A 14,801-nucleotide genomic window follows, 5' to 3' on the forward strand; every position below is an offset into this window, starting at 1 on the left:
TACATACATGTTCACACGTCTTCTTTCCCCACCTGGGGGTGTGTGTGTGTGTGTGTGCGTGCGTGCGCGTCTGTGTATACACAGTACATACATGTTCACACGTCTTCTTTCCCCACCTGGCTGGCTTCTCTCTGGAGGAGGCTGGGTCTGCTGCGGAGTTGCTTCAAACACAGTGACAGCAGCCGGTCGGCTTTCTATTTCGGGAGGGGTGAGGGAAGCAGTCGCCAGAGGAGGCAGCCTCACCTGCTTCCCCAGAGGCTCGGATGAGGACGGAAGGTGTGCGATCTCAGAGCCTCAGATGGGGCGTGGAGAGCAGCTGCTGTCCTGGCAGTGGGAGATGTTTCTGAGCTGGGGACAGGATTGGTCCCATGGAACAGCAAGGTCCTGGGGGTCTCTGTGAGGAACCCAGAGAGAAACACTTGTCAGGCCTCTGTGGGAGTTCTGGAAGGACGGCTGGATCCCAGCCCTGTGGTCTGTGGGGAAGCCCCTGGCTCTCTGGCCAGGCTTTCCCAGCTTGGCAGTCTGGCAGGCTGTAGGAGCTAGACTCTGCCTCCCTCCACGGGAACCACTGGGGCCCCAGGCCAGGCACTCTGGGGCAGCACGGGTGTGAGGGGTCCCTTGGTGGAAGACGCCCCAGCTCTGTCAGGCCACTCCTCTGCAGTCCAGAGAATTAGTAAGCCTCCAGGGCAGGAGGAGACCCTGTGCAGAGCCCAGGAGGGGTGTTCTCGGTCAACTGAAGGCAGGGACTGAGCTCCCTTGAAATTCTAAGGCTACAGAAGGGGTGGGCCCTGGCCGCCAGCCCAGAGCAGCAGACAGAGGTCTCAAAACTCACCTCCAGGTGGGACCAGTCTTGACAAGCGTCCAAGGAATGCTTGGGGCACACGAAACAGACCAGAGCAGAGCTGGAGGCCCAGGGTCCCTGTGTGGGATGGTTTGTGAGGTCACTGAGACTTGGCTCCTATCTGTCTGTGGCTGGCAAGGAGATCACAGGAAATGTTAGACTGGCCAGCAAAGCCCCCTGTGCCTGACTTCCTTCCAACAGAATGTATGATCTTTTCCACAAACCCTCTTCCCCAGGTCTCTGCTTTTCCTGAGTTTTCAAGAGAGGGTCCTTTTGAAGTCTGTACATCTCTTGAATCTGGGGAGACAGAGCATTGTCTGTGTGGAGGCTGCTTGGCTGGGAAATGCAGGCGGGCCCTGGAGAAGGGTGACAGGCAAAGCAGGATCATTCCCCCAGTGGGGGAAGCTTGGTGGTAGAGTCCTGGGATAGCCGGGTTGACGGGGTTATCCTGCCAGGGACAGCTGTGAGCAGAGACCCCAGACCTCAGTTCTCAAACTGTTCTGGGGTCAGGAGCCTCGGTGCTGTGCTTTGGTGCCCCCACGGCTGGCAGCCAGGGGTAGGGGCTGCACTCAGACCTTTACCTGCTTCAGCCGGGCTAGCTCTACCTCTGGGTTTGACACATTAGATGACCTCCTGAGCTTTTTTTTGGAGGAGGATGTTTGAGACTTGCCTGGTTTGAAAACCCCGTCTGCATCACTGGGCAGCTGCCTCCACCGTCCCCAGCCGACCACACGTCCGCCCTAGATCCTGAGGATGCCGCTGCAGTTGCTGTGTGAGTGGAGCTGGGAGGCGCCAGGGCTCATCCCTTGCACAGATGGGGGCCAGAGGGTTCCCAGAAGAGGACTTTGTCGGGGAGCTGGAAGCTGGACCTGGAGGAAGCCCAGGCGAGGGTCAAGGTGGTGATCTCCCCAGAAGGGCTGTGCTTGAACTCAAGTGGTAGGTGAGAGGCCGGCAGTGTCCAGGGATGGCCAGCTGAAAACAGAAGTGGGGGCCTCCGTGGGGCGCCTGCGGAGGTGGTCAGCCTGTTGGGCTGTGGGCAGGGAGGCACCTCCCAGCAGCGTGGTCAGAATCTTGGGCCCTCCGGTGGCTCCAGATCGCCTGTGTTCGTTTTCCCTCAACCTGTCCGGGTGACTTTGAGGGAGTCAGTGGTGGGAGCGGTTTGAGTCCCCACTGAGGCCAGAATACCAACAGGGTGCAGGGTGCTACTGGCGGTGGGAATCCAGGTGAGGAAGCCCCCGTAGGATATGGCATTTGGGGTCCTCTCTTTCCCTGCCCATCACCTTTGCTGAGCTAATCTGGGAGGGTTTCCGAGCCTTATTTTTAGTAGGGAAAGCCCTCCTGATATCTCAGCTCAGTCACTTACTCCACAGTTATTCACTGAGCCCTCTTTTGTGTGGCGTTGTTTGGGCCATGGAGGAACCAGCTGGGAAGCAGGCATAGGATCCTAGTCAAAGCCAGCATCCCCATGGTTTTACCAGTCAGGACACTGAGGACAGGGGAGTGAAGGTTACTCCAGGTCAGGGGTTGAAGCAGTGGCCGAGTCTCCCCTGGACAGACTCACGGATGGCTGCGCGACTTTTGTCACTCTGCCCTGTCTGTGATTGGGGCTGGGCCCAAGAGGCTAAGGAGTCGTCACAAACTTGGGTTGCGCTGGGAGTGGTCCCCAGAGTGGGCCTGGGATAGCAGCCCGGTAGCCTCCCACCCACTCAATCCTGTCTCCAGCCCTGGTGGGCAGAGTAAGCCGCTGAGGCTGTCAATGTAGGAGCCTGCTGGGGGAGCCAGAAGCAGGGGTGAGAAGAGCCTGGCTGCCCATTTGCCCAGCAGGGACTCGTTAAGGGAGACCTTGGCAGCTGTTCTGGGCACAGGAAGCAGCTGCTGCCGTGCCTCCTGGGGCCACGTCCTCACCCTCAGTGAGGTGGCGACGTCTCCATTCCCAGGCTCCCTCCCCGGAGATCCCAGGCCGGCTCGCGTCCCATGCTCCTGCCACCTGCTCGTTGGCCTGAGCAGCTCAGTACCACCAGGACAGGGGCTGAAGGGTAAGCCCCCAGGACGCTCTCCTCCCACCGTCTCTCCCAGCCACAAGGCTTAGCTGTGCCTCGGGGGTGTGGGGTGGGGAGGGGAGAGGTGGGTTCACTGGGAAAGGCAAAGCAACCTTTGGGGGTGGAGGGTGGAATTTGGGCTGAGCCTTGAAGGATGGGTAGCATTCTCTAGGTAGGAAGGCAGATCAAGCAGAGGCAGTGAGGGGCCATGGCTTGTGTATCCGCTGTGGCCAGGGTGCAGAGGAGGAGCAAGAATTTGGGCCCAAGAGATGAGGCTGGGTCCTGCAGGGATTAGGCAGCCACGAATGGTATGTGAGCAGATGAGTGACAGCTTCCGGGCTGGCTTTGGAACAAGACTAGAGCATTGGGAGAAAGAGAGGAAGAGTCAGAGGCTGCAGTCAGACTCTCAGTACCAGCAGTTCGGCAGAGAGTAGCGGTGACGCCATTCCCAGGTTCCCCTGAGCCAGGAGGAGACCTCCACCCCACCTCCTCTTACACACACATGGGGGCTCGGCTTCCCTGTCGTCCCTGGATGCTGAGTAGGGAAGCCCACGCAGGAGGCTGAGGCTCTCCCCTCTGCCCGGGCCCTGGAACCTGTTCCTCAGCCTCTCTGGCTTACCCCTCCCCACTGCCCTACCCCAGGAATGAAAGCACAAAGCCAGCCTTTGCTGGGGCGGGCGTGGGAGCCACCGCTCTCGAAATACCAGCTCGGATATGGTAGCTTGGCAGCCCTGCAGGACCCTGGGGGCTGAGGCTTGTCTGGATGGTGCTGTGGGCTTGCGCCGTCAGCAGTCCCAGGAGAGCAGTCTTCCCCAGGCAGATGGGCTTTTCCCAGGGAAGAATTCTTCTACTCTTCTCCAGAGAACTTGGGATTCCAGGAACAAGGAAGGAGGAGAGATTCCAAGGAGGGAGGTCCCTCCACAGCAGAAGAGCTCTGCCTTTTAGTGGAGCCCTCAGACCAGGAGAAACTGCCTGTCTGGATATGCAGACAGGAAACCTAAGGCTCCAGAAAGAGGGTCTTCTGGAGAGGCGAGCGGAGGTGCCAGTCAGAGATGAGAAGTCCAGGGCCTCCTCCTCCTCCCCTAACCTCTCCCTTTCTCCCCACTTCTCTGTCCCCAGTGGCCCACCTGTCCTTCCCTCTGGCACTTGCTGGTTGCTCTTGGCTCCCAGGCGCCTGACTTCATGGCTCCATCTGCACCAAGCAGCCTTCCCGCTGATAGAGAATCAGTCAGCAACATTTTCATTGGCTCATAAGCCGAACAGGGCTCAAGGTCCTTGACTGCACAGATGCTGCAGACAGCGGCGGGATCTCGGAGAGGGGTGGGCTGTGGAGCCTGCCACGGCAGCAGTGTCATCTAGGAGGCTGTGGCTCCCCTTCTAGATTGGAAAGGAGAGTGGTAGGATCCCAGGTCTGAACCCGCAAGCTGCCCTTGGAGTCCTCATCCCCACAACTCCTCAGCCATCTGCTCCTGCTCCATAAGGGCCCAGAAGGCCAGAGCAGGGCTGAGCTGGGATTGAGTATTGGCCATGTGGACCCTGGGGAAAGGCTGGGCGTGGGCCTTCCCAGTCGACCCAGGTATAAGGTGCGTAAGGGCCTGTGCCCCCGTGCCTGCCTAGAGGGAACCACCCTCCTCAGCTTCTCCATACCCCAGTCACCCTAGTCTCCACTCTGCTGAGGTCCCCCTCCTGGGCTGCCCAGGAAGCCAGGGCCTGGGTGTGCAGGGATATGAGCAGAGGTGTAAATTGCATGGCAAGCTGCCGGCTCTGAGGTGAAAATGAAAAGTTTTCAGGCAGCGGCGGCAGCAGGCACAGCAGGCTGGGGTGCCAGGCACAGCGCCCTGCTCTCCCTCACACCTTCCCCTGTCTGCAGTCTTCCCCAGACTCCTGCCCCGTCCAGGCCTGGCTCCTCTGCCTTCCCCTGCCTTTAGGGGCAGGGCGGGCGGGCCTTTCAGCCCTCGGGGAGACCCTACCCCAAGAGGGCCTTCATCTCTTGCTTCTGTTTTGTCTTCTAACTAGCTGGCGAGTACAAAGACAAACGGGCTGTGCTTCTGTTAATACTGTGAACTTAATATTTGTGGTAGTTTCTCCATTGATTCTTCTTCAGGTTTTCAGGTGCACAATTGTCCTGTCTTTAAGTAGTAGGGTTTTCACTCCTCTTTTCCAGTTCCTCACTTATTTTGAGATCATCTATTCTAGACTCTTTCATTTTACAGTTGGGCAGATTGAGACCCAGACATCTTTGGTGGCTCAGCAATAAAGAATCCTCCTGCAATTCAGGAGGCAAGGGTTCGATCCCTGGGTTGGGAAGATCCCCTGGAGAAGGAACTGGCAACCCACTCCAGTATCCTTGCCTGGAGAATCCCATGGATGGAGGAGCCTGATGGCTTTCAGTCCACGGGGTCACAAAAGCTAAACAGTAAAGACTGAGTCCGATGGGGAACCCACCCATTTGTCCATAGCCAGACCAAGGCCCTGGGCTCCTGCTCGGAGCTCTTTCTGCCACTTTGTGCCTGCTCGGGCCTGTTATTCCCAGCAGCCCCATTTCATTCCTTTTCCCCTTTGCCTCTCGTTTGCAGAGCTCTGAGCCCTCCTGCTCCAGGCGGGATGGGGCTCACCAGCCCTTCTGATGGCCCCCCTGTCAGCACTTCAGGGTCTCCGGAGTGTGTCCTGCTGTCACCTTCTGCCCCAGACAGTTAGGTTCTGGGCCAGAGGTGGTCGGAAGGCCCACTGGGGATGAGAGGGATCCAGGGAGAGGGAAGTTGACAGAAGTTCCCCGGGCAGAATAATAACAATGTGCCATGTTCCAGCCGCAGCCCCTGCTGCGCCTTCCGCATCACTTTGCACAGACCGGCTGCCTAAGGGGCCTCCAGGGTCTGAGCCCCCACTTGCAGGGACTGCTGTGTGCAGGCGGGTGCACGTCAGTGTCTGTGTAATTAAAAATGAGCATGCCTGACTTCACCCAGTGAAGAGATGCCGCCACCTCGGTGGGATGCAACAGCTGTGTGCTGGCTGTGTGGCTGCCAGCTGTCCAGACTGGCGTGGAGAGGCAGGTCGGACTGGGCCGCTCAGTGAACAGGAAGACCCGGGGCCCCTCACCCCAGTGAGACAGGAAGTAGAGGGCAGTGATGGGGTGGAGGTGGACAGAGCAGCCCTCCTTCATTTCTGGGCCTAGGGCTCCTCTAGGAGATGCATGACCCATGGCCATGCCCTTTTGGGGATCTGAGGCCACTTATCTCTGAGCAGACCCAGGCTCTGGGCACCCAGGTTTGCGACCCATCTTGCCTCCCCGGCTCCCGGCCTGACCTCTTCTGCGTGCCACATGCTGCCCACCCCGAGCCTGGCCAGGGCACAGGCTGATGGCCTGAGAGCAGAGCACCAAATGAGGGCAGTTCTGGTCCTCCTCTTCCTCCCCCCTCCCTCCCCTCATTCAGTATGAACCATCAGGGAGGCAGTGTGGGTCCTGGGGGGAGCCTGGGCCTGGCATGCCAGTCTAGTTCTTTTGCAGGATGCCTGAGCTGCACCCCCCCGGGATGTGGGCTCAGCCTGAGTTGAGGAGGGAGTATGTGGAGTGTTCCCAAGGTGGCCGAGACAGTGGCCCCACAGTAACCTTTGCACGCTGCTCCTTCCCTTGGCAGCCGGCTTCCCATGGGGGTGTGATGCCGGTGCAGGCATGGCGGGGGGGTGCTGATGACAGGTCTTCTGGAAATCCCTGCGTTATGGGTGGTGTCCCAAGTCTCCCCTCTAGTTTCTGTTTGTGGAAGGCCCGGGTGGGAGGGAGGCCTTGGAGATGTGTCTGAGGGACTGGAATGCTAGATCCAGTCTCTAGCCATTCCCGGTGGCACCTTGGCACGAATAGTTGACTTCTTCCTGTTAGGTGAGGAGAATTGTAGACACCTCAGTCTCTCCCACCTGGGAGCAAGGCGTTATGATCCCTTTGAGTCTGTGTGTGGGAGCGAGTTGCCCTGGGTAGTGGCCTCATCACATGACCAGTGGCTTCAGTGGCCAGAGCAGGTTCCCCTGTCCTGGCGATGCTTTCTCAAGCCTCTGACTATCTGGGCTGTGGGAGGGGGTGTGCCTAGGGCTAGGAAGACTCCAGGCCCATCCAGGCTCCTCTCTGCAGCCCAGTGTGGCATTGGCCTGGTGTCCTTGGCAGTCAGTTCTCCAAGGGCTCCCTGGGGCTGGCTGAGGGAGAGGCAGCTGGTCTTGCCTTCCTCCGATGATTTTCAAGTGTTCACCAGGTCATCACCATGCTGCTGGGTGGTGCAGCAAGGACCTGGGAGCTGGCCCCTGGCTCTCCTCTCTTCTCACAGAAGCTGTCCCTGTCTGGGCGGGAAAGGGCTTGTTCTCTCTGCCTGATCATTTAGGGACAGAGCATCTGGCCAGTCCTGCCCCCACCCTCCGTCCCTGACTCATGGTTGGTCAGTGGGCAAAGTGTGGAAAGGGGTCTCAAGGAGAGGCTACTGGGCAGTTAAGCCCCTCCACCTGCTTCTGGGCCTGGGTTGGAAGTTTGTGCCTTTGCCTTCTTCCTGCCCCTTCTCTGCTCTGATCCTGAATTTTGACAGGATCTGGCATGTGTTAAAATGATTTAAGGCTGAGCTGTCAATGAGATTTTAATTAGCTCCATGCCTCTCTCCAGCAGGGAGGGCCAGGGTCCCCCCACCCCCAGGTGGCAGGAGTAGGAATGGGCTGGGTGTGGTATGAGGCTGCCCCTCCAGGGGCCTGGGGACAGGCTTGGGCAGCTGGCGCTCTGTGTGGGATGCTGTGAGGAGGGAACACTGGGCAGGGCAGGAAGGCCTGGCCAGCCCCAGGCCAGTTTTCTCTCCCTCCTCTGTCTCCCCTGTTCCTCTGTTCTCGCGGACAGCTTTGAGATGAAGGCGACAGCAAGGATGGAGGATGCAGTTTCCATGGCAACAGGGCTGTCCACAGCCAGGCAACTTCAGAGCCGGGCTCTCCGGAGGAGGCAGATGCGCAGAACAGCCACAGAGCTGCCTCCCGCCTGCCAATGAGGGGGCTGGCAGAGCAGGTGGCAAGGGTGGCTGCTTGGTGCTACCCACCCTGATGCCTAGTCTCAAGGAGAGGGCGGAAAGGGCACTGATCCCTCTTATCATCCCTGTTGCTTGCAGAAGGAAAGCTCGGCAGGTGGCTTGAGCATTTGCAAGGGCAGTCCCTAGAGTTTCTGGGTGCCCACAGCCTCGGTTCCTGTAAGCATCCCCCAAAGCCCGCTGTCTCCAGCCCTTAGAGACGGACCTCCAAGTAGTCTGCTGCTCTGGTGGCCACTTGGCAGCTTCCTTTTGGACCCTTTGAATGCCCAGAGCCTGGCATGCTGGTGAAGGCCATGCCCTGACTGGGTTTGGGGGGCCCTTTTTTTCCTTTAGCTCTCAGGGCATGACCTGGACCTCTCCAGGGAGCCTCCCTGACCCTTGCCTTGGTGATGTGACCCAGTACACTGAGGGGTTCAGGTTTGGCACATGCTTGCCCCCAAGTGCTGGCATTAGAGGGGCCCCAGAGCCTGGTAGCTCCTCATTCCTGATGCTGTGTCCTTGTTCACCCTCCTCCTGAAGACCAGGGCTGGGGTGGCTGTGTGGGTGGGTGGAAAACCAGAGGCAGCCACTGGTGTGTTCGGATTTGGGAAGAGCTGGGACCGTGGACTTGTGAGATGACCCAGGTTAGCAAAAAGATCAGATCCAAACTGTTAAAAATAATGACTTCCTTTCAGTGCTCTTGGGCGCGTCAGGGCTAGGGTGGCCTACTCTGTTTGAGTGCAGAGAGACTTGGGACAAAAGGCCTTGTCCGGGTCTTCCATGGAGTCACAGGCTGAGCTCCAGCTAGACCTTGGGCCAGGACATCCACCCCCACATGGCCTCCAGCCAGTTGCTGAGGGCCCTGACTGGATAAACCTTCCTTCCTTCTCTCTCCTGGGGACTCATTTTTACCTGTTTCCCCTTGCTTCAATTGAGAGGGGTTCCTCAAGCCTAAGCTTGGCCAGGCAGGCTGACAAGTGGAGTCCTGGAGAGGCTTCTCCCCACCAGGCAGTAAGTCTCTCATTACTGCTAAGTGGAAGGCTCATTTCAGAGCTCGTGGTGAGAGCCGGGCGGGTGCTATAAATAGCCGTGTTGTGGAGGTTGGCGGGTGAGCAGTGGCAGGGCAGGGGCCTCGCCGTCGTCTTGGTGGGTAGTTGTGCTCTGTTGCAGGGAGGGGGGCAGCTGAGGAGCAGGAGGCACGACCCTGTCCTGGTGTGTCTGCCCGTGTCAGGGCAGCTCTCTCGTGTGTCCATGCCACTTCCACGTGCGTTGGGGGCTGCAGAGCTCTGGGTTCTGTGTCCAGACAGGAGTGGACTGCCTGACTCCACTTAGGGCCTATAAGCTGGTGTTTCAGCCCACTGGGGTGTCGGGCAGTGTCCAGTGTTAGATCACTTGTCCTGTCTGTCCCTCCAGCCTAGGGTCTGCCACCTCCGCCGAAATCCCAGACCCAGGTCTGAGAAGGGGTGGGAGCCAGCCATGTCCAGTAGTCTCGGAGGTCGGGATAGACCTAAACAGGCAGGGAGATGGGAGTGGGAGAGGGGTTTGGCTGGCCTGGAGCCCCTGTCCAGGCTTTGTCCGTAACATGCCTGCAAGGGCAAGGACTAGAGGCCTGAGAGTCAGGCCCTGGCCTCCTCTAACATTGGCCGGTAAGACAGCCTTGTCCAGGGCAGAGAAGAGGTCAGGTCCAAGGATGGCAAGTCTGGCAGGTAAGACCTTGGCTTGGGTGCCTGGGGCCACAGATTTTGGGGTCCCTGTCCTAGGGAAGTTCGGGTGCTCAGCTTCAAGGCTCTGTGAGACAGTGCTTTCTGGAACAGCCTTTGGTACCCGGATTAGCAGTGCCAGGCTCCTGGGTCCTTTCAGCACCTGTCTAGGACTCCCAGGTCGTTAGAGCACTGCCTCCTGGGGTGTGGGCCCTGCCCACAGGATGCTGTGTGGGTGCCTCCCTCAGCAGAGATTTGGAACTTGGGGAAGATTGGGGCAGGAGGAGCCAGCCCCCTCGGAGGGAGGAAACAGTGAACGGTTTCTGGGGCCACTTGGGGACACATCAGAGGCCCCGTAGGGCTCATTCTGCCTTTCATGCTCTCCAACAAGGAGCGGAAGTTGTGTGCCCACCCACGGCTGGAGATCTACCAGCAAGACCAGATCTATTTCATGTGCCCCCTGGCACGGCAGGGAGACTTCTATGTGCCTGAGGTGAAGGAGACAGAGCGGAAGAGCCGGGGGCCTGCAGAGGCCAATGACGGCCTGGTGGATGGCACAGGTACAGGGTCGGGGGTGAGGGTGGGGTCTCACCTGGAGCCCCCCTCCTGGATGTGTGGGCCTGGTGAAAGAGTCTCCTCCCTGGCTGTGTGGCACTGTCGGTGTCCAGACCTTGGCTTGGCAGAGGTGGCAGAAGGGACCCACCTCCCCACGTGCAGACTTGCCTGTCCCTAGACACACGGATCCATGGGGGCGTGGCTTCACACGTTACCCTGGCAATGCAGATAGAGATCCTGCCCTGGATTCCCTTCACCTTCAGATGCAGCAGGAGAACCCTTGGAAGCTCAGATCACAGACAGCTGGATGCTCACGGCGGGGTGGGGGCATTGCTGAGGCTGCTCAGGAAAGGCATTGCTTGGGTCAGGCTCATTAGAAGGGAGATTGACCCTGGATGTGGAAGGTAAGGAGGGGAACACAGTGTCCCTGTGGTCTGGGCCCCGACCAGAGCCAGCTGCTTTGTCCCTTTCAGAGAAGAGCCAGAGAGCATGCAGAGGGAGACAGGAGACAAGCCCCCGCCCCTTCCATCAGAGCCAGCCTTCCTGCCCCAGGCCCAGGCACCAAGTGGCTTGCGTGCTCTCAGCCTACCTCTGGGCTGTCCCCAGGAGGCCAGGGGGCCTGCTGGTAACATCCCAGGTGGTCTAGAGGGTCTCAGCCTCGGCCCTGCTGGGGGAGCCTTGTGGGAACCTGGCGGTCCATGACCTTTGGGAGTGGCACAGGGCCAGGGAGTGACTGCCGCCTTCACCTCCTGCTCTGGAGGCTCCCTCTGTCCATCCAGTCTTCAGCAGCCAAGGTCACCCTGAGAGACATGTGTCAGCACGAGCAGGGCTGGGTATCGGGAGGCTGTCTTCACTCCCTAGGGGCCATGTCCAACACAGTTAACTTCATCTGCCATTTAATTACCTCCATGGGGCACTGCTCCCACCCGCCTGGTAGCGCCTGGCAGACACTCTTCAGTGCCCCTCCTGTGGGCCCAGGACGTGACACAAGGTCAGCAGACCCTGGCAGTCCCCAGGGCAGGAAGGGGAGCACCCTGACCTTCCTTCAACCTCCCTCTGCTGTCCGCACCAGGCTCCTTGGCCCACCCACCCAGCTCCCCTTCCAAACACTGCCTGCCAGGGGTGTTGAAGGACTACTTGGCACGCGCTACAGCTGGCTGCAGCCTCGCTTCCACGCCCCCAGCTTCTCGGCCTGTCCTCCCTACCGGCCTGCCCGCCCACTCCCTGGAGTTGGGGGCCAGAGGTCTGCCCACCTCTGACAGGGTCTGCCCTGGCACCTGGGGTGGACTCTGGGTGTCTGCCTGCCAGGTGCATGCCACTTGCACTGTGGTGTGTGATGGGCGCCTGGCTGCCCGAGACTTGGCCTGTCCCTTTCTGCCTCCCTGCTGTGGCCCCCACTTCGGCTCAGAGGTGAAAGGGGTGATTAACTGCCTTCTGCCTGTTATTACATTGATGTATTATTTAGCTCCAGAGAGGCGATGAATATTTGATCTCCTTGCACTGGCTGTGGGCAGTGGAGGAGAGAGGGACTGGAGTGCGGTGGCAGCTTCATTCTCTGCCTCAGTAGCCTGGGGGGTTGGGTGCTGCCATGCCTGGTCTGGCCTGTCCTGCCCGGAGACACAGGCCCAGGACTCGGACTTGCTCCTGCACAGACCCTGATGGAGCTGGAGGGCTGTCCCTTCCCTGCCTTGCACTCCTTAGTCAGGGTGTCCACATGTGCCCGGGACCTGTTCTTCCCTGGCACGCTGGCCTGAAGGGGCAGCCCTGGGCTCCTCCTTTGATCACCGGTAGCCAAGGGGCTGGGAGAGGGAGGAGGCAGGCAGCTGGCAAGCAGACGGGTCTCCACACCTGGGTTCCTCGAGAGCCATTGGCTATGTGGGCAGGTTAAACTTATTGGGGCCAGGGATAAATTATTCCACTCTTTTGCTCCATTCAGGCCTGCAGCCTCTGGGGCACCAGTCATCATTTAAGGAGAAAAAGAGGGACTGCTGTCCTGCCCCAGGGTCAGAGAGAACCACCCGCAACTCAGGGAGCTGTCCTGGCTCACTCTTGAATGCCTCCACCCTGGGAGCCAGGACTGAGGCCCCAGCAAGACTAGGGCCCTCGGCCAGCAACCTGGCCCTTGCAGGGCTCACCTCACCCCTGCAGTAGGGCCCAGAGTCATCTGGGGACTGAGGAGGCTTAGGAAGTAGGCCCCCTACACATACCCACCCTGAGCCCCAGCTGAGGCTTAGTGAGAGTTCCAGGCCAAGTCCAAATGCCAAGCAGTCCCCAGCTGTGCCGGGCTTGGGGCTCCATCACCATGGAGACAGGATCTGCAGAAGCTGGCCCACCCCTCACCTTCTGTGATGTTTGACTGCTGCCCCCTCCCTCTCCCACTGGAAGGGAGGCATGTCCACCTTCTATCGGTCTGAATTCCTACACACAGTGGGCCTGAGCTCTCTGCCTCTCCTTGCCGCCCCCAGCCGTTTTTGGTGCCTCTGGTCTGAGGAGATGAATTGAGAGGCTGCTCCAGAAGAGGGCAGATGAACCTGGCCCGGAGAATGTATTGGGGATGGGAGGAGCAGGCTAGGATGGATCTCAAGGCTCCCCAGCAGGTAGCAGAGTGCTCCGTGGTCCCCTCCTGCTGCTTTGGGGCTCAGGAGCCACTAGAAGTTGGGGATGGGTAAGGGCTCCTCTGGGGTGACCCAGGCATAGAGGAAGAAAGTCCTTAAAATGCTTCATCCCCACACCCTCCTCCCCTGTAACTGGTTGTTGAGAATTTCTCAGGACTTCTTCATCAAACTCCTCCCTTAGCATCCTCCTCAAGTTGGGGCTCAGTGCGGGCCAGAGGCAGGGACACGGCTGCCCCTTGGGGAGCCCTGCGTGTGGGCAGCGGCACAGGAGAGCAGGCCTCCTGGTCCCTTCCCCTATCCTCAGGCCTCCTGGGCAGCGTTCTGGCCTTGGACAAACCCGTCTCCAAGCCTGAAATGGGAACTGGAGGAGGGGACTCTACTAGAGTCTTTGTTCTACCCTCAGCTCCTCAGGTCAGGGCTGAAGGGTCCTTAATGGGCTGCTGGGGGTTCGGGGGGCAGCAGGCTGACCTCCTCCCCCTCCCCACCACCCCACCCGGCCCCCCTTATCTGGCTCTGCCCTGTCAGTGGACCCCTAGGCAGGGCAGAGGGCAGCGGGAACGAGCCTCCTGAGCCTGGGGCAGCTTTATTATTCATGAGCACACTGCAGGCTGAGTCGCTGTTGCTGGTCGGAAAGCCTCAGTCCTCTCCCTGGAGGAGAGGGTGGGGGTCCCAGCTAACCTGAGCCCCACCTTCCCCCTCCAGGTGCTGACACAATGAGCGACACGAGTTCTGTGAGCCTGGAGCTGGGTCCTGGCAGCCGGGACACTTCAGCGGCCACACTGTCCCCCGGGATGTCCCCCAGCCGTGGCTGGGACGATGGCGACACCCGCAGTGAGCACAGCTACAGCGAGTCGGGTGCCAGCGGCTCATCTTTTGAGGAGCTTGACCTGGAGGGCGAGGGAGCCCTGGGGGAGCCAAGGCTCAGCCCTGAGACTGAGCCCCTGGGGGCTCCCAAGTGGCCCCGGGAGCCCAGTACCCCGGAGAAGGGTGAGGAGTAACTGCGGCCTGCACCTCCCTGTGGCACCGCTGCTAAGGAACTGAGCATCTCTGCAGTCCTCTTCCTCCACCTCCCGGCCTCAGGCTGGGGCCAGGGCTCTCACGCAGCCCTGACTTCTTCCGCCCCAGGCCTCTGGCCAAGCCTTCTCCTCACTGTGCTCTCGGCCCCTAGAGCCAGGGGACCCAGGACTGTTATCTGCACCCAGCCCCTGGGGCTGCCACCCCTGTTACATCTTTTTATTCAGATTCACGTTGAGCTTCCAGGACCTGGAATAAAAAAATGATTTTCTTGGTTTCACCTGGACTTGTGCTGTGTGTTTGTTTGTTCCCCCTTGGGGAGTCCTGTGCAGATAGGCCCAGAGTGGGCAGGAGCACCCCCGACCTGAGAAGAGGAAGGTGCCCTGCTGCCCTGGGCCGGGCCGGGCTGGGGGAACTGGAGGCCCTCTGCCCCTGCTGTGTAGCTCTCCTTGACAGCTGCTCCTCCGTTGCAGCAGACCCAGGGTCTCCCCCAGGCTTCAGGAGAGCAGGCCAGGCGGGACAAGGCGTGAAAGCTGACCCTCGGGTGCCCTCCACCCGCCTTTGCCTGCCACAGAGGGGCGCCTTCGTGTCCGTGGCTCAGGTGCTGACCCTGGCATCTGCCCAGCCGGTGAGGACATCCCTGCCAGTGCCTGTGTACCCGCGTGTGTGCAGGTACACACACGTGCTTTTGGTTTTTTATGTGTAACCGTGGGTGGGTCAGGTGGCGGTGGTCCAGGGCGTGGCTGTCTGTGTGTGGCTGGTGGTGTGACTCTGCACGTGCTGCTGTGCGCAGTGTCTAAGTGCAGTTGTGCTACAGGGGTGAGAACCTGGCCGTTTGGAACCATCACTCAGGGCTTGTCCATATAAGCTATGTGTGTACAGCTGCCTATGTGTGGGGATGTGTGCAAGTGGAAAGCTGTGTGTTTCTCTGTCCATATATAAAGCTGTAGTAGGTCTCTGCAGCTGTGTGTCCATGACTAGCCATATATGTGTGGACATGTCCCTGTGGACAGCTG

The 14,801-nt window shown here is 59.7% G+C and overlaps 1 protein-coding gene across 6 annotated transcripts in view; it reads left to right on the top strand.

The window, feature by feature from the left end:
• Positions 1 to 14,065, top strand: part of TEX264 (testis expressed 264, ER-phagy receptor) — a 31,048-nt gene extending 16,983 nt beyond the window's left edge. For all 6 annotated transcript variants that reach the window (XM_040247086.1, XM_040247087.1, XM_040247089.1 and 3 more), the window contains exons 5-6: positions 9,993 to 10,161; positions 13,474 to 14,065. In XM_040247086.1, the coding sequence (XP_040103020.1) occupies positions 9,993 to 10,161; positions 13,474 to 13,769 (465 nt within the window). In that variant the 3' untranslated portion in view covers positions 13,770 to 14,065. The remainder of the gene's footprint in view (positions 1 to 9,992; positions 10,162 to 13,473) is intronic.
• The last annotated feature ends 736 nt before the right edge of the window (positions 14,066 to 14,801 follow it).

This window comes from Oryx dammah, unplaced genomic scaffold, assembly GCF_014754425.2.
Source record: "Oryx dammah isolate SB20612 unplaced genomic scaffold, SCBI_Odam_1.1 HiC_scaffold_9, whole genome shotgun sequence".
NCBI lineage: Eukaryota > Metazoa > Chordata > Mammalia > Artiodactyla > Bovidae > Oryx > Oryx dammah.